Source organism: Parasteatoda tepidariorum, chromosome 6 (genome assembly GCF_043381705.1).
Source record: "Parasteatoda tepidariorum isolate YZ-2023 chromosome 6, CAS_Ptep_4.0, whole genome shotgun sequence".
NCBI classification, from domain to species: domain Eukaryota; kingdom Metazoa; phylum Arthropoda; class Arachnida; order Araneae; family Theridiidae; genus Parasteatoda; species Parasteatoda tepidariorum.
Window position 1 is genome coordinate 53974012 of NC_092209.1, and position 24219 is coordinate 53998230.

General features: G+C 28.7%; 1 protein-coding gene across 1 annotated transcript in view; it reads left to right on the forward strand.

Annotated features, from left to right (window-relative positions):
- The window catches only part of LOC107441097 (bone morphogenetic protein 2-A), a 49827-nt gene extending 26502 nt beyond the window's left edge, over window positions 1–23325 (forward strand). Inside the window, exons 2-5 of the mRNA XM_016054244.3 lie at window positions 9556–9701; window positions 16945–17104; window positions 19435–19590; window positions 21299–23325. Of these exons, the coding sequence (XP_015909730.1) occupies window positions 9556–9701; window positions 16945–17104; window positions 19435–19590; window positions 21299–21705 (869 nt within the window). The 3' untranslated portion in view covers window positions 21706–23325. The remainder of the gene's footprint in view (window positions 1–9555; window positions 9702–16944; window positions 17105–19434; window positions 19591–21298) is intronic.
- The last annotated feature ends 894 nt before the right edge of the window (window positions 23326–24219 follow it).

Here is a 24219-nt window from a genome sequence, read left to right on the forward strand (position 1 = left end):
CATTGTATAGAATATATATATATATATATATATATATACACGACGAGCGATTGTAGTACTATTATAGTATATTGAATAATTTATTTTTGTAGTAATCACGAATAGATAATTTCTTTGAAAAACAGAGTTGAAACGAAGTAGATTTGGTTTCAAAACGAGCAGTCCACGAAAGCAAATTTCTCCCAAATACTTGATCTATGACTTCCCTTGTCTTCAGGATTGGGTTCAAAATTACAAGGCTATAAAGTCGAATTTTGGTAGTCGTAAACTCAAACATTTGACCGGTTGTTCAACGGCGCTAATAATGATAATATATAGATGATTAAGAGATCTTTATAATATGTCGATAAAAGTAAGCAGTATTGTGTTTAGGTGATGGCAAAATTTAATCCCTTAACTTGTGCTCTCGAGCGCGCTAAACAGGTCAAACTGTGCACACTCGAGATAATTCGAGCGGCGTTGTATTCCATGCTGCTATAATTTTTCTCCACTCGAATATAATCGAGAATTGAAAATAACAATGTGAAAGCTAAGAAAAAAAAATCGTTTTATTGGTATTTATTATTTACATAGGATTGTAAGCTATCACATTTATTTATTCAAGAATAAAATATATAAAGATGCCAACTTGTGACAACAATATATATATTAAAGTGGTAGTTTATTAATTGTGATTCTTGGTTTAATAATTTGAATTTAGTTGATTTTTATCCACCTCTATTTCTAAATAATTCGTTAACTTATATAATTCACCACTTTATAATAATTAGGTAATGCAATGCCTCTTAAAAAGCAAGCAAAAATAGTCAAATATTTGAAAAATTTACTTTGTCGTTATTTACCGTTTTTTAAAATTATTTTGGCGTGTCCGGAGCAGTTGGCATATCTGAATATAGCCTTTTTCCATGGAACAAAAGCGCAGTATATCAAAATTGTTCACCAAAAGAAAAGACAATGTTCTAAAGTGTGTGTGTGTTTTTTTTTTGGCCGGTTTTTTTTCCAAACAATCTGTGCGTTAAAGGGTTAAAGAACCTTTACTTACTTAATTATTTAGAGCTAGAGTTTACGGGTTGGCAGCTTTGATTATGTGTGTACAGAATTAAAGTATCCTACTAGATGGAAATCGGCAATTTCGACGAAAATTTCGATTCATTATTTATTATTATCCTTATTTTAACTTCAGTTCATTAGCTGTCCAAAACCGTCTAAATATTTGATCTCCGATTTTTAGAAATGAAATTGTAGTAGTTTTTTCGTCAACTGACAGACGTGACTGAAACCGGAAGTAAACTCAGAAAACGAAACTAAAGTGTTTTTTGCTGTGCTTTGAGTAATTTAACCTTTTTCATTTGAATAAATTATATTTTTTAGTACAAATAAAGTTCATTTAGGAATTAATTTTTGAATTATCAATTTTTCAATGTTTTTAGAAATTTTTTACATTTAAAAATTTTAAAGGCGTGAACGATTTTGAAAAAAATTCATTATGCTAACACACATTCCAAAAAAAAGTTTATTTTAGAATTTTTTAAAATTTCGCCTGTAGATTTTGTATAATGCTAGAGAGGTTTTGAATCAAAAGTTAAGGTCTTAATGTAAATTTGTTATTTTTATCGAGCTTTAAGCAAGATTATTTAGAGTTTTAAAATTTCAAGATTAAACAATATATTTCGTTTTATTTCATTGTAATTTTAAACATTTGTTTAAGATTTTAGTTCAAAGCACGGGCTATCACATTGTTGATCTAAAATAAATTTTTTGAAATTCATGCAAAACAACTTTTTGTAGAGCTGTTAGCGTAATTTCAAAAATTTGTAGTTTTTAAGATCAATTTTTGAAAAAAAATTTGTAATTTTACTTAAAATTTATAATTTTTATCCGAAATAAAATTAAAATTTTAAATAAATTTAAAAAAAAAGAAATAGCGTTGAAACTAGTCGGATACCTTAAAAAAAGTCCCGCTTACAATTGCAAATTCTGCTGTAATTTCGCTACTATTTAAAGGAGCCTTAATAAAACAACGTGAAAAATCTCAACTATATAAGAGTTTTTCAAATTTTTGTATTGTATTTTTCACATAATATAACTTATACATAATTAAAGCATTTAATAAATAGAATAAATTACGCAATCATAATAGTTCAAAAAGTTCAGGAACAATTTCAGCTCATAAAATAACTTTATTTAATTTCCATTATAAGCATTGCGGTCTGGAAAAAAAAATTCTGCCTGATTTCGGATTTAATTTACTCTCAAATTTCCCCTCGTTTTCTTAGGGCAATGGCCTTATATGTTAGACTATAAGCAATTATTTGCGTGGTTCATCTCTCTGCCACCAGGAAATCCCGGAAAATTAAAGGAAACCGGAAAACTGACAATTCTTTCCCTACATCCGAATCACGCGACGAAAGAAACTCACGTGTATTTTCCAGAGACACACCTGTTTTAGATTATGCCATCGATTGGTCCCCAAGACAACAAGACAGATCAATAGACAAGTCAGAAAGACGGGAGCAATTAAAGATTTTTACAATCTATTTGTTCTCTTTCTTCCATTTCTTTTTTGTTTTCGATTTTTGTGCATGTAGTTTTGCGTTTTTCTTTACTTCCCCATTGTTTGTGAACAAAGTAAAACATTTCCGAACCAACGAATTTAAACTAAACAGAGGATTAGAAATTAAGAAAATTTTGTCATTGGTCCTCTAAAACAGTGCTCTTCAACCTTTTTTCCAATTCTGACAGGTCAGCAATTGATAATTTTATGGCAGCCTGTCGAAAAGGAGGAGGGTGGATTAATGTTGATTGTTTATATTTTAAATTGTTTTGATTTAATAATTTCAATTTAATTGTATTTAAATATGCCTTCAAAGTAAAATACAATTGCATTATGTGCAGCCTTAGGAGACGCCTCTCAGCACACAGTTAACCTATTGTCCATGGAAAGTTGCACTAACCCGAGAGAAATGCACCACAGTAAATAAAATATAAATAATTTAATGTTCCATAACTGGTCTACGGCCGGAAGTTGGAGACCACTGCTCTAAAAAATGTTAATAGTTCTTCCTCATTTTTACTATTCCGTTTAGTTGTTTTTCTCCATTGGACTTTTTTCTTAAAATAGCTTATTAAGTGAATTTAAATTAAAAAAACACAAAGAATATGAATAATGCCCATAATTATGATGAAATGTGTTAGTTTTTGACAACAACTCAGACTAAAGCCAGAAACTAAAAATCTAAAAACAAAAACAGTGTACCATCCTTTTACATTGATAGCTGATTCGGCGAACGACTTTTTACTTTTTTATGATGGTCCAATTCGAATTTTAGGGTCCCGGTCCAAGGGACCACAGTTAATAACGAGACTTAAAATAAAGAAATTACAGGAGTAATTTGGCGCGATATTGTCTTGACCTGACACAATAACTTTTAAATTATGTTGATGCGTTTATGGTTTATGTCTTTTTCCTTTTCATTTCTTGCGCCTCTAAAGTTGCATTTCAAAACACTTTATATTGAAGTAAAAATGATCTTTTTTTTTAAAATAAAAGAAAGAATAGCAAATTAGCACTTAAACTGAATTGATATCATATTTTAATGTATTTTAGAAAACATGAATACATTAATTTCACCATGTAAAATTTAAAAGGTGAAATAATAAAGTTAACATTTTATATTCTTTAAGAAAATGAAATAACTGCAAAATGTGGTGGTTTTTTAATGGTTAAAAATATATTTCAAGGGTATATAAATTACTGATCGTTACAAGGTGTCCGTAAACAAGCCAGTTCTGTGTTGGAAATAAATAAATAAACAAACGTATGGCTCAATACGGAAATAATTAACAAAGTGTTGAGAAATATTTTTAAAGTTGTGGTTTGGACTTCCCTACCCGAAGAAAGATTATGAAACTACCTTGAATATGCTTATGGAAAAAGAGGGTAAAAAAAAAAGAAAAAAGAAAATTTGATAAGTGAGATATATCTCAACGCAAGCAATGTGTATGTTCTAAACACTCTCATGTTCATATCGTCATATCAGATCAAGTAGGCAGGATAAGTACAGAAACTATATTTTCTATGCATAAAAACTTTTGTAACTTTTGAAATATTATAGTCTTGTCGATTCTGTCTTAGTCTCATTTCATATAAATAATTCAATGTAAAGAAACATGGACAGTACTAATTCAATAGATAAAATTATAAATTTCATTTTTGCATACTTCATGTTTATTAATTACTGTGTAACTTCTAAGCTATCAGCTTGATTTTGCCATCATATGATTCGGCGTAGAAAAAAAATACATAGGAAACTATACAGGGGTTAATCAAAGAAATTTATCACTAACTCTATGTAAACAATTTTTCTTTTACCAGCAATTGTTTTGGAAGATATTACCTGGCAAGAATCTTGACATAATGTGAAAGATCATACTTGAAGCTTTTATAAATGATGGCAGCTTTACTTATGCAAAGTTCGGATCGACCAAAATAAATCAATAACTTCTTATTAACTAACTGGTTGGAAGATAATAACTTCTTTTATAAATATAAGAATAAGTTTGAGAATAAAAATAAAATAAGAATAAGTTTAAGAATAAAAATAAAATAATAATAAATTTAAGAATAAAAATAAAATAAGAATCAGTTTAAGAATAAAAATAAAATAAGAATAAGTTAATAACTTCTTTTTAGCTTTAATACCAATAATTTTAAAACCAGTCTATCTTATATTGTGAAACTTCTTTGACACAGCTAGGGCAAAGCTTTTTTTATTTATTATTAGCATTTATTTTCAATCTTACATTGCAAATTATAAAAAAAGAAAAATCTGAAATGAATAATAAATAAAAATGATAATGTGAAAGAGATTATCTTAAAAATAAAATACTCTTTCCGCACTCTTAAAGATTATATTGCATGAGACTTCTTATGATAGTGCAACGGTAGCTATTCCAAATATCGGTCGATATCGTTTGCACAAAACTACTGTTGCCAGAGATCATCTGTGAAATTTCGCCCAGGAAAATTTTAATGTCTTTCTGTCCTAAAAAAAAGGAGCCGCCTTAGTTCGATCTGAATTGCAAATGAGTCATTGGGTAATTCTTTGAAGGTGAGGGCAAAAAGAAATAGTATCGATAGTATATTTAGCAAAGAAAAAGATCCGTCTCTAAAATACGTAAGGACCGATAGACGAGTCGATAATCATATAGAATGAACCATTTCGTAGTGCCGTAGGCTACCGTGAACGGTTCTTAATGTATTAGTTGAGTTATGGGTAATGAGTGGATACATAACATCGACTTGTGTGGGAATTTGCTCTTGACGATAATTTTTACTCATTCCAGAATTGCGTTTTATTTCTTACTTTATTTTATTTCATCACCAAACGATATTTTGGGTTAAACTTATTTCCTTTCTCAAAAAGAAAAAAAAAAAAACTTTTACGAAATAGTAAGAATTCTTCATTGGAATGTCTTGGAATGTCCTATGTGACTATTGAGATATTCTTTGAAAAATATTTTAATTTGGAATGTTTATAGAATAATATTATGAATTTTCCTACAAACTATCTGATGAGTAAATTTATAAGTATATAGCATAAATACTTATATAATATACTGAGTTAAATAATAGCTAAAGTATGCATTTATCACTGATATATTTTCTTAATTTGAAATAATTCTTACACAAGAGCATTCTTGCACGTATTTATCTTCACCTATAATTAGGACTTTTGCTGGTTTTATGAAAACTGAATAGTATTTACGAAAAGGAGATAAACTTCTGTTATTTAACATATTTGCGACCATCACTATTTTATTATATAAGGAAAATATAACTGTATGAGAACTGTTTGACATAAACTCCGTAAAGCTAAAGTGGTAGTATAAAAAAGAAAACTATTATAAGAATTTTCGTGAATTCACTAACACTATTAAATTTTTCTAAGATTTTTTAAATCCTTATGCATAACGGTAATAGGAACGGCTGTAATAAAGAATTTATTATTGCCGTTATGGTGCTATAAAGAGTTTATTATAGCACCATTAAAAAACCATAAAATTTGCTTGCAGCAACAATTTGGCACAATCTGAGGCCAAAATTAACAATTGCTTACGTAGATATTCAGTTGAAATAGTCCGACTCGCAGAATAGAACTATATTTTCTAATCCACCAGGCGATATGTCAATAAACTAAGTAACTAATTTTGAAGTTTCTTGAAAACAGACACATTGCATCCTGAGTTGAACATAAAAAACAGTACGTTTCTGTTACTTTTCACTTGTCTTTAAACTTTTTCAATAGTTGGTCGTTTCTAGGATTATATTACAAGATACAGAAGATCGATCGAATTTTCAATTTACGACTATCAATGTTCAACTCCGTATCCTTGTAATTTTGAACCCAATCCAGACAGAAGACAAAGGAACTCTTGGGTCAAGTATTGGGAGATATTTGCAATATAAGTTGGTTGCAGGAGAATTAGCGTTCATTTGAAAAAAAAAAAAAAAAAATACTAGGAAACTCCTCTCTCTGCTCGCCAACCACCTAAATGCTTCTCATTCATCAAATTTTTCCACTTAAACGTCAATATTTTCGACAAGAACACAGAGTATTTTGTTTTCTAAATATACAATTATTTTTTCAGTTTTATATGAGAATTGTTCATTAACATGTTAATCATAAAGAAATATACGATTACCTGAGCGAACTTGAACAAAAAAGTTTAACCTAAAAAATACAAATTGCATGACTCAATCAGAAGAAGTAAAGGCGAAGTAATTTTACTCGTTGACGAAATTTATAACAATTTAAATAAGGAATTGTTCTGGTCACTCAATATTATTCTTATTTTTATTAAAAGAAATCATTATAACTGCTCAGATTTATATCTGGCATCATCTCTCTCTCTTTCTCTCTCTCACCCTCTCTCTCTCGTTCTACTCATGATTGACATTTACTTGAGTGCAAATTTATAAAAAAAAGAAATAAAGATCTTTTTATAAGAAAGACGTTTAAAGAGACGTTAATAAAAAAAGACGTTTTTTTTTTTTTTTTTTTTTTNTTTTTTTTTTTTTTTTTTTTTTTTTTTTTTTTTTTTTTTTGTTTACACACGTACCATACTCAAGTAATACCTGGAGACCATTAAATACAGAGACTTTAACTATTGCGGATTTTCCGTAGTTTCTAGAAAATATTTTTCCTAATGGTGGTAAGGTAAGGGTAAACTGACGACAAAAATAAAATTTACAAATGTCGAAATTTATTATTTTTTGATACGTACTTTTTTTTCTTCAAAGAATCTATATGATTACATAATAATAAATCTTAAATTTTATCTCACCGTATCTGAAAAAATGCATTTGGGGTATCTTAAAATATATGTTAGTTCTCTGATCTGTGGTATTTTAATCCATTAAATTTTCGGACACAAATATTTCAAAGCTGAAGAGAGTGCTTTTACGAAAGAAGTGCATACTTCTTTTGTTGCCTACCATTTAAGTTTTGAAAAGGTACTGTGTCAAAACTTCATGCAACAACATAAATATTTATATTATTCATACATTTTGTAAGGAAGAACTAACTGGTTTCTTTGAAATAAATTCTAATATTGAAACACTTGCCCTACCATTTTTTACTTTTTTGATAAATACCATTTGTCCATGGAGTCCTTTTCAATATATGCGGTATTTAAACCAGTAATATGATAATTATATGCTGAAAATTACAGGCTTTCAAAATTATAGTTCTTATTACCACACATTTAGTTAAAATATAAAGTTGAAAATTAAATTTAACCGAATAGATGTATTAAATGCAACGCTCTGCGGTATCAAGAAAAAATTACCACATTACCAAACAGCATGATAATGAAACCTTATTGTATTTTTAATTTTATAAAAAATCAGTACCACAGCGTTTCGATAAGAATTACCTGCTTTTGTGGTGTTTCCATAGAGCCAAAACGCAGTAAGCCTTACTATATTTCGGTACTTTTGACCAAAATTTTTTCTAAGTGAGAATGAGTTTTTTGTTGTTGAGTTACGTAAGAATAAAAATTAAAATATTTTTTTAAAAAAGTTAACTATTAAAAATTTATTTGTTATTGCTATAATAACTGTCTCGATTTTAACATTTGCTTTTAAATACTAGGAAATAATTCTCCATTGATGTTAAACAGTATTCTTATTATACAGCATTATTACAGTATTAAGCAGCATTTAGTTATGATAATAATGATGTCTATTAAGCGTGCAAATCAATTTGTTCTTTAAATCTATAAGCCGAAAGGGGTAAGATATTAAACTATTTACTTTGTCTTCAGGCAAATATTTCTAGGCTTAATATTGATTTTTAACGAAGGGTGATTTTATTTTTATCCACTTAAAATCATAAATTATGCATTTTAAGACTTTCACAAAGTCGAAATTTCTTAATGATTTTTATCTTCTCGATTTGTTGATGAAGAAATTTTGTGCACTTTAAAACGTTATTAAAAGTTGTAAGCAGTTATTATTAGTATTTTAGCTGCTACTATTTGGGTGCAATTATTTTTTTATTTTTTATTTCTAATTTTTGTTAATTATTTTTTCAAAGCACTAAACTGTAATGCGTTAGCTTTAACTTCGAGAAGAAATTTTGAGATTCTTTAGTTTCCATACTTTGAGAAAAATAATTTCATTTAAAATTGTTTACTAATCTTAAAATATCGCGAAAAATCAAATTATCTATCTGTTTATTTATTTTTTGCACATTGTAAAATTAGTGTTTTCAACCTCTCCAGACCTTAGGTTATAATTTGAAACAAAATCCTTTTTGTTCCTTACCTTTTAATTTATGTTCCTTACCTCCGAATACCGGGTTCCCACGTCCTAAAAAAATCTATTCAATCACTAACGAACTCAATCACTATGAGTTTAACGACATCAGCATGTGTTTTTATCCTAATTAGATGTAGAAAAGTGGCATTCGCTTATGCTAGCAACTGTTCTTTCCGTTCTATTTCGAGTAATCCTAGCCCGCCAAATATGAATTCTGTTAAGTGTCACATTCTATATTCTTTCATAAAAAAGCTCTTGTTTATATCTTACTTAACACAAAGACAGGCCTGAAGCCACGAAGAACATAATCGAACTAATTGTGCAACGAAATTGCTAGATCAAAAGATAATAACGGTTACAATAAAAATCATAAACAAATAATAATTCTAGGTTAAATAAAAGACGTAGACACGAAAGAGTTTTTTTTAACAAATCTGATATGAGATACGGTGTTGTATTTAATTAACTTCACGTTAATTAACATTCTAAGTAACTTATGTGGAGAAACTTAACTTCACCTGAGCTAGCAATATCCAGAATATTAACACGCCATCTCGTTTATAAATAACCAGCTAGCACTGAGGTTATAGGCCAAGTGTCTGTGTATCAATGATCTTCTTCTTCTCTAGTTGCATGTATCCAGTTGCAGGCAGAATTATACTTATAATTTATAATATATATCTTTTTTCTTTTCTTTCATTTTATTTATATATTTATTTATTTATTTTCAGAATCAAGGCATCGTTCTCACTTCTTTTTTAATATTTCAATGGAAAAATCCGACAAACTACTTGAAGCTGAATTCCATGTATATAAAATGAAACCAAGAACTAAAGAAAAAAGAAAAGCCAAAACGCTGAAATCACAATTATTAGAGGTAACTTCAGTGGAAAATTATCTTAAATTCTCATAATTTAAATTTTTTTTACCTATAATCATAACAATATTCATGAAATTAGAGCTGAATAGCTTATATTTATAAACAATACCAAGTTGGAATAAAACAATGTTCAAAAATTGTATTAGCTCCGTTAATTTGACAGTAGTTAACTTATACGTTTTTTTATTAAGATTTTTTCAAAGTTGGCAAATTATTAGAGGTAACTTCAGTGGAAAATTATCCATTGCAAATTCTCATAATTTATATTTTTTTACCTATAGTCATAATAATATTCATGAAATTGGAGCTGAATAGCTTATATTTATAAACAATGCCAAGCTGGAATGAAAAATGTATGTTCACAAAATGTATTAGCTCCGTTAATTTGACGGTAGCTAACTTATACGCTTTTTAATTCAGATTTTCCCAGAGTTAGCAAGAGGTAGACTAATATTTAGTTTCTAAGTACTTTTATTAGTAACTCTTGATTTTATGAATTATTTTGTTCAGATTAATCAGCTATCGTTATTTTGAATTCTATGTTTTTTATATGGGGGCAAGTTTTACATCTATTATCGTAACAAGCTTTACAAAACGGAAAAAACTTTGGAATTAAATGAAACTCAAAAAAATCTTTTATTTTCAGAGTAGCAGGTTGTCGATCCGAAGGTTCCTTTTGAAGAACATCTAAACACAATTTTTTCTTAAATGCAAATGTTTATTATAATTAAATAATTTCGGTAGACTATGTTAAGAGGCTTTCTTTTTTTTCTTATTACTATTTTTTTATTTCAATGTCTAATATTTCCTCAGGGTTTCTTAATTATAATTTAATCTTCAGGTTAATGGTTTGATAATTGTCTGCGTTCTGATAATTGTTTCACTGATGATAAAAATCTTGTTCCAATGATTAGGACATACATCCAATCATGGATTCATTAAAAAGACATCGATATTGATATCGTTCTGGAAATTCTGTTCGATTAAAAAAAAAAATACTAATATTTTTGTTAGGTGCTCGAGACGCTGAAATAAGGCAAGCTAGCAATCAAAAAAGATAAATTTGAGTCTGAACCATTCTTTATTTGTAACATTTGATTTGAAAAGGTGTTTCTGTTGTTGCCTGGTTATGAGTGTTAAAGATATCGAAAAATTAAGATTACGAAGAATTCGAATTGTTTATTCATTTTAGTTTTAAAAGTAGGGCAAAGACACTTATTTCTGCATTATTCATTTAGCGATTTCAGACAAAAAGAATGTGTAATAAAAATTTTGATTTCTAATTCATATGTTTTTAAAGATCCAATATATGCTATATATGCTGACACTGCTATAATTTTGCAGCTCTTCTGCCAAGTTTACAGAAGACATATGCATAAATATTTACACTAAGTAGCAAAAAGCCTATCTGAAAAAAAGTGGTGAATTATATAAGCCACGAATTGTTTAGAAATAGAGATGGATAAAAATCTACTAAATTCAATTTATTATACTAAGAATCACAATTTATAAACTACCACTTGAAAATATTTATTCGCAGTCCGGAGCAAGTTGGCATCTCTGTGTAGATAAATAAAATTATTTTTGTGTGTTTAATTGCATTAGTTTTTTCAAACCATTTTAGTTACGATAATAATATAAAAATATTAAAAATTTACTCGAATTATGTGTTTCCAATATTCCTGGCTTTGCCGGTCACCGGTGACCCCCGTGGCATGCAACGTGTTAAAAAAGTTATTTTTGCTGAACTAATGCTTAGAGGGTTAAAGGCTTTAGTTTTAGGAGAGTAGAAACTTCTCGACAAGGTGCATAACTAGATTTAACTTACGTATTTTCTTATTTTTTAACTCAGCTCCAAGTACTTTAACATGCTATTTTAACTAGTTAAAAGCACTAAATAATAATAAAATTCAATTTAGTTAATAAATAAAAAAAACAAGAAATTACCCCATTTCGGGACAGAAAATTTTAATCCTAAAATTTAAGCCAAGAAATCCAAGAGAAGGGTGGTCACTTGTTAAATGTGCAGCTATTAAGAGAAATTAAAATTTGGCAATTTCATGCAATACTGATTCCACGAAAATTATCTTAAAATCCTTAGAGAGAGAAAATATTTCACAGTTAGTAGAAAGAAAAGACAGGAATGATTTGAATATATTTAAGAATTGTAGACATATTTGCATTAATTAAAATTCTAAAAACCTGTCCATAAGCATTTGAACAAAAAGACGAAACATTCAAAAGTATAATGATTATGATTAATGAACAAGTCGTGCTTCACTTTTTGGATAAAAATTCCTCTCCCTTTAAAATTATGACTCTTGAAGATTTATTAAAACTGTACTAAAGTCAGTCAGTCCACCCTTTACTTCATATAATCCTTTAGAAAATTAATAAACAATGCGTCGAATTATTTTCTGCGGATGTTTTTTTCTTCCCTAAAGGTGACATGAATTACCCTAAAGGTGACATGAACAGAGTTGAACTTTATTTTTATTAAATCTCTTGCGACTTTCAAATTCCTAACATTTAATTTCTATTCAATATCAAGACAGTTTTTCGGTTAATTTAAATAATTTTCATTCTTTTTGAAGAATGAAACTTCAAAACGCCTTAAGTCAAAATGTTACTCTACAAATTGTAAAAAGCATGTCAGAATAAAATTGTCTGTATTTGTTTAGTAAATGCTAGGTTTTAATTTTTTATTGTAAATCGGATTTTTATTAATAAAAAAGAGAGTTATCTTGTTTTCGTATGATGACATTTTTGCCTTTTTTTCAAAGAGTTTTGAAAATGTTTTGCTAAATGTGAAGCATTCAAGTGTTTTAGATGGGACCCTCAATTTTAATTAAAAATAACATACGGTAGGGAAAAAAATCTAATTTCAGATTTTATTTCTAAAGTGTCAAATTATACATATCTATCACTACTTATTCACAAGTAACCCTTTGCCTAATTTAATTGTAGTCGCGATTCTACCTTCGCCGTTTTCCAGAATGCAGGTAAAGAGTAGAAAACAAAATACTATGTCAAAAACAAGAGAAAGTGGGAGGACTAAACCGTAACGCAACAAAAAGTTAAAAACAGGGTGCGCAAAATACCATATTGCTTAAGGGGACACTTCAGGTTCAAAATGATTTTTTTTAAATATCAACCAATTTTAATGAAAATTTCTTAGATATTGAATAAAGCATTTAGAAAGATATTCCCAAAATTTGAAGCAGAAATATTAATTTGTTGAAAAGCTATAATTTTTTTAATAATTTATCCGCAAGGTAAATTACTAAATGTTCCAATATTTCAAAATGTTTCTTGCGCATGAGTTTTTATCGTAGCTGTATGAAACTCATTTATATTACAGTTTGAATAAGTATAAATAAAATTGGATATGTTTGAACAACTTAGCACTTAATTTTAAACAAATAAAAAATAAATTTTAAAAATTTAAATTTAAATAACAATTTAAAGTAATTTAAAAAATATTCAGTGAGTATTCAGCTTTTATTTATATCACATTGGTTAAGGAACATTAGACCAATCATATATATGAAGAAAAAATAAAGATTTATTCAAAACTCATGCGCAAGGAACTTTTCGAAGTTTGAATATTATCGTAAAAAACAACATTGAGAAAAACAGTTTAACAATAAAAACAGACAGTTTACAAAACCTTGTTTGCAAATCTTGAAATGCTTATAACTTTGCAAAAATTGACTGAAATTTAAATTTTTTTTTTAAATTGTAGCTAGATATAACTATTATTTTTTTAAACAAAAATTGAAAAAAGTATAATTTGGTCGATTTTCGGGTTTTTCATCGTGAAGTGTCTGTCCCCTTAATACTACGTCAAAAATAGGTGTTTGTGTTCCTTTTCATACTTGCCAAATCTTACTCTTCCAAAATACTTTTTTTTCGAGGGGTAATCAAACCATATTTGAAAGGTAATTGTAAACAGAAATATATTTCTCATATTACCACATGCAGGGTTGCCATGGGCGACTAAAAATACAAAACATGGTGACTATTAAAATTAGCAACATAATTGTATTATTATTTTTTTTATTTCGTTTACTATTGAAAGAATCACCATCATCATTAGAATTTTATCTGGGAACCTGAGGCACATAGATTATAATATGTGTTAATGGTTTAAATGTGAATAAATTTGTAATGTAAGTCCCAGTGGTAGTTACGGTTAAAAAATTTAAGATATTATATATACATACCTGCCAACTTGTAATCCTTTCGAGGATGATTTTCCCCTGTGGTAGTAAATTTGGAATTTAAATTACAATTTTAGGCAGAAACACATGCTGAGTTTTGATTAAGCTCATGTGGACATACATGACAGTATTACATATTATTATATGTGCTTAATTTTTAAAAAAATAGTGGTGGCAAAAACATCATAAATTAAGTTTATAAAAGCAAGGAATATATAGAAAGCATACATTTTACTACCACTTTAAATATAGAAATAAAATTTTACACCAAATGCGTAAAAGTTGGCAGGTATGTATATAAATAAAAATGAATTGAGTATCACTTTTTACTAATTCTGTCGCTCATGGCATTTCTGCACTTGTTTGGCTCAGTTTCATCATACCTGCCAACTTTTACGCATTTGGTGTAAAATTTTATTTCTATATTTAAAGTGGTAGTAAAATGTATGTTTTATATATATTCCTTGCTTTTATAAACTTAATTTATAATCTTTTTGCCACCACTATTTTTAGAAAAAGTAAGCATATATATTAATATGTAATACTGATAAGTCCTTTCAAAATACAGCGTAAGTTTCTGCCTAAAATTATAATTTAAATGTCATCGAAAGGATTGAAAGTTGGCAGGTATGTATCATATTATTAACAAACATTTATGTGTAGTGGCAATCAAAATCGTGTTACACGCATTGCATGCGGGTAACTTTTCTAAAATTTGTATTGCAGCTGCTATAGGTTAAAATTTTGAAAAAGTGGTAGGCAAGATTTCAAAAAAGTTGAAGCGAATTTGTCACTACAGCAACAACTTCAATTTTATAAAATATTTACGACATTACGATTAAAACATTACGATTGTAGCACTGATTACATAAATACTGAATCATTTATGTTTGCAATAATCACGAATGGATAATTTCTTTGAAAAACAGAGAGGAAACGAAGTAGTTTTGCTACCACTTTTTAAACTTTTGTATGGATCGTAGAAATTTAAAAAAACGCATTTTAATATGACTCGTTTATATGATAAAGAATTAAGAAGAAAAATTAATATTAAATATTAGAATAAAATCTTGAGCAAAAATTTGTATATTTGTGGCAACTATGAATTTACTTAGAGCTTTACAAAATATCTGAGTTGCCAACTTGCTCCGGACAGCGGATAAATATTTTCGAATGGTAATCTTTTAATGTATGATTCTATTCTAGGTTTAGTAAATTTGATGTAATAAGGCTTTTACTCACTACTACTTTTAAATAATTCAAAAGCTTATGTAATACGCCACTTTATTCCAGGTATGCCGAATTGAAACTCTTAAAAAGTTCGCATCTAGTTTTCTACCGCTTTAAAAAATATTTAGTCTCTTCTGGAACAGTTGGCATTTCTGTAATGTTGATCACTTACAAGGGAAACTAGGTAAGTGTGACTCGCAGATTTTGAAATAAACTAGTGGGATGTATGCCTTATGAGGAATAATTTTAGGGGGAAACATTCGTTTCGGCCCATAGAAGGTCCTGTGAGAGATAAAAAATAATTCAATATATAGAAACATCGGTATTTTATTACTTCAATGCAGACTATCAGTTATTGTCTCATACTCCAATTAATTTTGTGGTACTTTTACGTACTATATAATGCATAATTGATTTCGAAAATTTTATATATCTATAGTTTTTCAGAAAAACCTGTTAGGTTAATTTTTAAAAAAAATTGACATCAAATTTTTTAAATTTTTCTTTCAAAAAACTTTCCAAATTAATTGGAGTATGTAATTGTAAATCAATTAATAATTAATTAACAATTAATTAACAATTCATTAATTTCCTGATTAATTTATTAAATAGAAAATTAATTATCCAATTAATTACAAATTAATTGGATTATGAGACAGTTACAATAACTAATAGTCTGCCTTGAAGTAATAAAATACTGATTTTTCTATATATTGAATTATTTTTAATCTCTCACAGGACCTTCTATGGGCCGAATCGAATGTTAATTAATTTATTAATTAGCAAATTAATTAATTATCCAATTAATTACATTATGAGACAAATACAATAACTAATAGTCTGCATTGAAGTAATAAAATACCAATTTTTCTATATATTGAATTATTTTTTATCTCTCACAGGACCTTCTATGGGCCGAAACGAATGTTTCCCTCTAAAATAATTCCTCATAAGGCATACATCCCACTAGTTTATTTCAAAATTGGCGAGTCACACTTCCCTAGTTTCCCTTGTTAGTCGCATAGCTACCTACTTGTTCCAGATTTTTCATGATGTTTTATTTTTAAAATGACATAATACCATTTTAAATTTCTTTTTAGTTATTCAGTTACCACGTTGAATGCCAAGCTAATTTTACATGGCTCGCTCGTCTGGCCGAACGGTAAATAATTACAAACAAAATTTGCAAATATTAGACAGATTTTGCTAGTTTTTTAAAAGGTTTAACATGACATATCTGAAAAAAGTGGTGATTTATAGAAGCCTACGAATTGTTTAGAAATAGTGGTGCATAAAAAATCTACCAAATTGAATGTATTAAACCAAGAATCACAATTAATAAACTACCACTTGGAAATATTTATTCGCTGTCCGGAGCAAGTTGGCATCTCTGTGTATATAAATTAAACTATTTTCGTGTGTTCCATATTGCATTAATTTCTTCAAACCATTTTAGTAACGATAAAAATATAAAAAAATTAAACATTTACTCGAATTATGTGTTTCGAATTATCTTGGCTTCGCCGGTCACAGGTGACCCCCGTGGCATTCAACGTGTTAATAAATTTAATTTAAAATGTTTTCAACAACCATGTAAATATGTCAATCGCATATATAAGTAATTGTGTTTAGGTTTAATAAGCCTGTAACAAAGACAAAAAGTTATTTTTACCTACATCTTTTACTTTTTCTTGTAAAGTTAATTTTCAGAAAGGATAAAAATTGGCAGGTGTGTAATTAATTACTATTTGTCATTTAACTTTTTTAATTTCGCTGTCTCTTTTCAGCTAAAAGTCTATCAAGTGTTGCCTCCTGTGAAATCTAAAAGGAAGAAGCGAAAAAGAGTTTTGGAAACCCGAAGAATCAGCCTTCATTCAACTGGGTGGGAGATATTTTCAGTGAAACAAGCTGTTGCTGATTGGATAAAAGATAATGAATTAAATCTTGGTAATGATTATAAGGCTTTAAGTTTTCTCTTGAAAATTTACAGTTTTGATGAAAACCCCTCTGAGTGCATGATAAAAATAAAAATGCATCACCCAATTATAAGATCAAAAGTTATTCACTGTTAAGTTTGTTGTAAGTTTACCATGCAGTGAACTTTGCAGACCAGAGCAACAAAATTATATATGTGTTATATAGTATTTCTATACTTTTCTCGAATGTATATGTCGTAAGGCTCATTTAATTTTTATTTTATATCCGTCGTTGAGCAGCCGACCCAATTTTGGATTTACGACTACCAATGCTCAACTCCATAGCCCTGTAATTTTGAACCAATCCAGAAGACAAGTGGACTTCTAGATCAGTACCCTTAGAGGTATTGATTTGCTATGGGACCATGGAGGACTCTGCGACTCGACAGATTTAACGTGCATCAGTCACCATTTACTACATCGGCCGGCGGGGATCGAACCCACGAACTCTTGGACATGGGCCCAGCGCCCTACCTACCGGGCTATCCCGGCCTGTCGTAAGGCTCATTGGAAAACTTAGCTCATGTCACTTAGTTTTGAGCCTAAAAAGATTCATTGCAATAAATGTAACAACTGACGGCTGTAAATTACAAGGAACCGAATTATCCGATAAGCCTATAACTATAGGTATTTTAGAACCATGTTGATAGTAAAATTATTTAAAACATCTAGAATAGTTTTACTTTTTCTTGCTGACTAAAAAATGCATACAGCATTAAAAATTAATATATGATGTAAACTTTAAAAACTAAGTTAATAAAACTTTCGTTTTATTTATTTAGCATCTTAAGTAAAAATCAAAATTTATTTATTTCTTTTCAGTCTATTTTGAAGACTAAATTAATTAAAATTTTTATTTTATTGTTTTAATATCTGAAATAAAAACTATTTTATTTTCTCCTTTACTGTCTTCTCTTGAGACTAAGTTACTAAAATTTTCATTTTAATGTCTGAGATAAAAAATATTTTATTTTCTCCTTTTCTGTCTACCAAACGTAATATTTTTTTATTTTATTTTTTTAATGTCAGAGATAAAAAAATATTTTATTTATTCCTTTTCAGGCTACTTTAAAGACTAAGTTAATTAAAATTTTTATTTTTATTATTTTTATTTTATTTATTTATTTATTTACTATTGTTGTTATTATTATTATTTGCAAACAAAAAGATTTTTACGCGACCTTGAATATACAAAGCGGTTTCAATATTTATTTCAGGTAAACTGAATTCGAAACTTTCTGTACAAAAAGTATTAATTTTAAAAACCGAGTGCTGTGATCATAAAGTACCGATTGAAGCGATTGAACGATTTACGATGTAAATGATCTATTAAGTTTTCAAGGTTATAATACGTATTTCATGTTAAGTAATCACTTACTTAAATGATCATAAAATCGTATCTTAAATATTTTCTTATAAAGTCATGAATATTTTATGAAATAAAACGGGGAATTTCATAAATATTAATTACCTATTAAGTGATTAGTGAACATAAATGTATGTTACCTACTGATGGAATATATTTACTCAATAGTACCGATTGCGTGTTGCGCTACAGAAGTTCTGGTAAAATAATGGAAATCTGGAAAATTGAAGCGGTCTTTTTACTCTTCTGAAAAATATGAAAAGAAATCATTTCGTTTACTATCAGAAATTCCGATTGCTAAGATTTCCATAAACGTTTTCATTAAGTGGTAGAAAATTATAAACTGAAGCCTGCAGAGTTTCGGTTTCTTTTATCAACACTTAAATAAACTTGCCCAATTTTTGGGTTTAAGACTACTAATGTTCAACTCCGTAGCTTTGTAATTTTGAACCCAATCCAAAAGACAAGGAAACTCCTGGATCAAGTATTGGGAGAAATTTGTTTAGAATAAGAGGTGCAACTATTTTTGCTGTGTGTGTCGCGTTTATAACTTTGTAATGAAATAAACTCGATAAATAAAGATTTGTCATTTTTGGTCCATTTTATAAAATTAGTATTTAATTTTTTTCTCTCGCATAGCTGCTATGCCATACGCTTTTTATGGCAAATTTTGTCAAGTGATTGTCACAAACAATTAATTAATGAAACAAATTAAGCAGAAATGGGTTAAATTTATTGAGTTCTTGAAACTTTATAGTATGGTTTTAAATGCTGTGGTGGTCAAAATCATTTAAATTCCATTAAGACTAAAACATAAATTTTTCCAGCAAGTAAATGAATTCCCAAGAAGCGTAAAAATTGGTAGTTATATTGTGATATCTTACAAAAATCTTAATTATCTGTTATACATGTAAGTAAATGTAATTAATTTTTAGGTCTAACCATAAGTATTCGAAGTCTTGATGATGAGCCAGTTCCAAAAGGACTAGTGAAGTTTGCAAAAGGCAATCGAAGTAATAAACTACCTCTATTAGTTTTATTTGTGGATGACAGTCGGCAAACAGTTGGTAAATTTGCACCTTCTTCTGAAGGTAAGACGTATAGCCTAACAGTTTTTCTTTTTTAGACCATTAGTTCAAATACATCCTATATGTAAATGCAGAAACACACTAAAAAGCACAGCGATATGCTATACAGATGAATATTTTGGTAGTACTATAAGCAAGTGTACTATCATCACAGTATCGAAGCCTAGAATTTCTGTCTCTGTGCTGATGTCCAAATCCTAAGAGTTAGTGATGTCTCATTGCAATAGCTCACATTATTGCGATGAGTGTACCGTCTAACTTTTGATTGGGTGGTCGGTTTTTCATTCTGTAAAATTCTTCGGTAATATCTTAAAGAAATATCCTTAGAATGTGGTACAGTTAACTGTAGCAAAAATAGAAAATGCTTATATTAATCAAAAATGCACTTTTTTAGAAAGAAGTATACTTTTTCAAAGAAATATTTAGAGATTCGGATTTATAATTCTTAAAATATGGGTAGATGCAGTTTTGAAAAGCTGACTATTTTTTTATTTAATCGTTATAATGATTCAAAAGTTTGTTACTGTAAAGTTATTTTAACGCGTCATATTTCTCTTCATATCAACGTGTCCCGCAGTGATCGTTAAGACACGGTTCCCAGCAGATCACCGAAGTCAAGCATCACTGGCTACGGTCAGTGTGCGGGTGGGTGACTACTTGGATCAGCCTGCGTAGGGACCGAGGGTGTGCGGTATTGATCCTCGTCAAACTGTTCTACCGTAAAGTGCTCGACTTCGCGTGCAGGTCATCGGGCTACCGAAGCGGGGTGCCATCCCCTCTGCAGAGGATCAAAATTGTGATGGCATGTCTTCGGATCATCCTCAGGGATGTTTCCCAGACCGACGCCAATAGCCCATTGTGCAGCTCTAGTGCGACGTAAATGAACAACAACAACAAATCATATCAACGTAATTTTTTCGCAAAAGTTATAACGCATCAGCATGAAGAAATATACATAATATAATGAGAAATTTAGATAAAATAGTTAATCTTTATTAATTAATTTGTCAATAATGAACTAATTTCTGAATTGCAAGCCATAAAATTTTTATAAATTCTCTATTTTCAGATTTTAAAAAAAAAATCTAAATCTTATTTTTTATGTCATTTGCCTAATAAAATTTAATAATTTAAAAAATTAAATATTTGAATGATTATTAAATGGTACACATTGTTGTAATATCGCCAAATAGCAACACTTCAAATTTTACGTCATTCATGTTAGCCTATATAGGGTTTGATCAAAATAATGCATACTAATTAATTTTTCATTTAGCAAAAAATGTTTTGGAAAATTTTTTCATGGTAAAACTGTTGGTCCAATTTGAAAGACCATGTTGGAAGCTTTTAGAAAAAAGTGTCCTTTTTAGCCGTGCAAAGTTCGAATCCACCAAAATGAGCGTAAGAAGTTAATAACTTTTTTTTAGCTTTAATACGAGCAATTTTAAAATCATTATAAAGGATGGCAATATTTTGTAATACTTTTCTTTAAATTATTATGGTATTGAAAAAAAAAATCAGTTTTTAACTTACTACGAATCAGCTTTTCTTTAAGCTAGAAAGTTATGAACTTCCTTTCCTCATTTCGATCAATGCAACATTTGCATGATTGCAATTTTGCAGCAGTTTTTATTTTCAGGGTTTTAATTAATTTATTTCATTAAAAATATACTAAAGAATTAAATGTTCTCTTATTTTAAATTTATTTCAGGTTTGGAAGCAAATTTTTCTACCAGTTCGGATCTTACAAGAACTAAGAGGGGAGACGTAATTAGTTTAGGGTCACATTCTGACAAAAACGGATCGTGTTCGAGGCACGATCTCTACATCGACTTTGACCGTATTGGATGGGCAGCCTGGATTATCAGCCCAAAAGGCTACAATGCTTATCAGTGCAAAGGTGACTGTTCCTTTCCCCTGGGACAAAATCAGCGTCCCACAAATCACGCCACAGTGCAGAGCATAGCACACGAACTGGGTCTAACGAACGCTGTGAAATTGCCATGCTGTGTTCCGGACAGACTACTCTCCATCTCGCTCTTGTACTTCGATGAAGTGGGGAATGTGATATTGAAACAGTACGATGACATGGTAGCCATGGGTTGTGGTTGTCACTGAAGTCATAGTGTGACATCATGTTTACAAAATTTGCTTATAATATTGCAAATAAAGCGTTGCTTTTATTTGTATACAATGATGAGATGTGTGTTGTCACGTAAACGCACTCTAAAAATGAATAAACTTCCCGGGACCCTTCAATGTCTTAAGGTTATCTTAAGTCTGTCAAGAAAGATATTTAAATTCACACAAATTTATTTAAAAATGTTTAAAATAAAATATAAATGTGTAAGTCGTTGCTTATATCATGATTTGAAAAATCAATTACGTCGTTCTTTATGCGATTTAAAATATTTGTTGATGCTTTAAAACTTCTTATAAAGACAATGCTACGAACAATTATATATTTCATGGAACATTTTTTTCCATCCTCCGTAGCATATGTAATAGCAAAAGTACGTCATTTAAAAATTTGATTTTTGATTCAATAAATTCGATGTAAAATGATCACGACTTGTATATAATTCGAACATGTATATGACAAAGAATGACCTGATAATCGAACGGTTATATTTTCTTGCACTGACTTAAGTATGAAAAATGGGCTAACTTTACTTTTTTTTACTCTGTTTTTTCACCACCTCTAAAAAAAATATTTCGTAAAAATTAACAAAACACTGAAATTTTTCATTGATTTATTAGCATTAGAAATAATTGATACAGTAAAATTATTCATGCATATATTTATAATTTTTTCAAAATCTGGGATTCTGGGATTATTATGCATCCCAGCCCAACAAGTTAAATTGCTTTCAATCTCTAATAGTCAATCTCCAATTAATAATTTACACATTCTGTTACTTTTATACACTGATGTAGCATATTAATGCACTTACTTCAATTTGAGTATTTTGCATATATCTCTTACTTTTTGAATAAATAAATAAATAAATCATTTCTAAATTGATAAAAGTCAATAAAACCTCAATTCAGAGGCATTGATTGATAACGAGCTTTTGAAAGTTTAAGTGAGGTTAGAAGATGGTAATTTATATTAAGTTTTAGTCATTTAATAAAAAAAGAGTGGCATTTCCATTATTCTCTTGATAAAACTAACCCTTTTATTTAATTAGAAACATCCTCTTAGCTCTCTCGCTGGTGTCACTTTTATTCAAGTAGTTTACAATGACTCGTAATAAAAATTCATTTTGTAAGGTAGAGCTAAAGAGTTTAGAGTTTAAAATACTCTAAATCCCACATTGAAAACATAAAACTTTTCATATTGTTAAACTAAGGGGGAACAGCTCAAAAGGTGATATTATCATTAGAATATATCTTGTTTGTAAAATGAAAATCTAAGTAACTTGTAACGCTTCAAATTAAAATTGATGAGCCTAGCAAAAGAGGGCATTAAATAACATTAATGCTGGTGTTTTTGTCTTCTAATTCACTGAAATGTCACTTAAATTTTTTCCCCAAACCTCTTCAACTGTTAAAGATATATTTGCTAGAAAAATTCGCTTATTATTTTCTCCTTTAAATATTAATATTTTATACGTACTATTTGAAACAAATTAATCAAAAATTATTTTTATGTTTTAAAACTGTTTTGTTAAAATGTTTATAAACGATTTTGTAAATTTTTGATTGCTTAAATATTTAATAAAGATCACGATAAAATGCTTTGTATTTATTACTATTGTAGTTTGTTTTATTCATTTGTCAATCGAATTACAGAATTAGTTTATTAAATGAACTATCCAGTTTCAAAGAAATGTTTACTTACAAATATATAACAAACAGTACGTAAAAAAATGATAGCATCTAATATAACTTATGATGCAGTGATCGGAATTTCAATTACTAAAGACCTATCTTAATGGTTCATAGAGTTAGTCTCAAATGTGATAATTTTTCAGTGCTTTACTATTAATTAAAATGCGGAATCAGACGCAATAATGCGCTATGTACTTTCTTTAAATAAATAATTTTAAAATTTTCCTATCAAATTCATGTGTATACAATTTATGTAATTCATTGAAAAAGTCATATTAGTAAAAAAATACTTTTCGAGAACGTTTGACCAATTTTGATCAAATTTTTATTTTGGCATTTAAAATAGCAAAAAATATAATTATTTTTATTTTGGCATTTAAAATAGCTTTAAAATATCGCAAAAACTTTATATACCTTACAAGCAATCCAAGTTTTTCTCGGTTATCATTAAATAAAATAGTAAACAAAAATAATTACACGAAATTTTTTTTATGAAATTATCGTTAGCGAAATATATTTTATAATTTAGTGCAAAAATTCTATGATTCACTTGAAAAGTTCTCGAGATATGGTGGAATGTATAAAAAGTAATACTAACATTAAAAGGGGTTCAAACTTTAGATCGCTCTTCTAATTAAACTATTGTAACCATATTTCCCAAATGTGTCGGGAGGAAAAGGTATACTTATGCAGAAAAGGTACGTTTTTGTATCTGATGCCGTGACTTAATTAACAGTTATCATTAAATAATTAGAATATTTAAGGTCCACCATTTGAACCTTATAGTACCTGACAAGC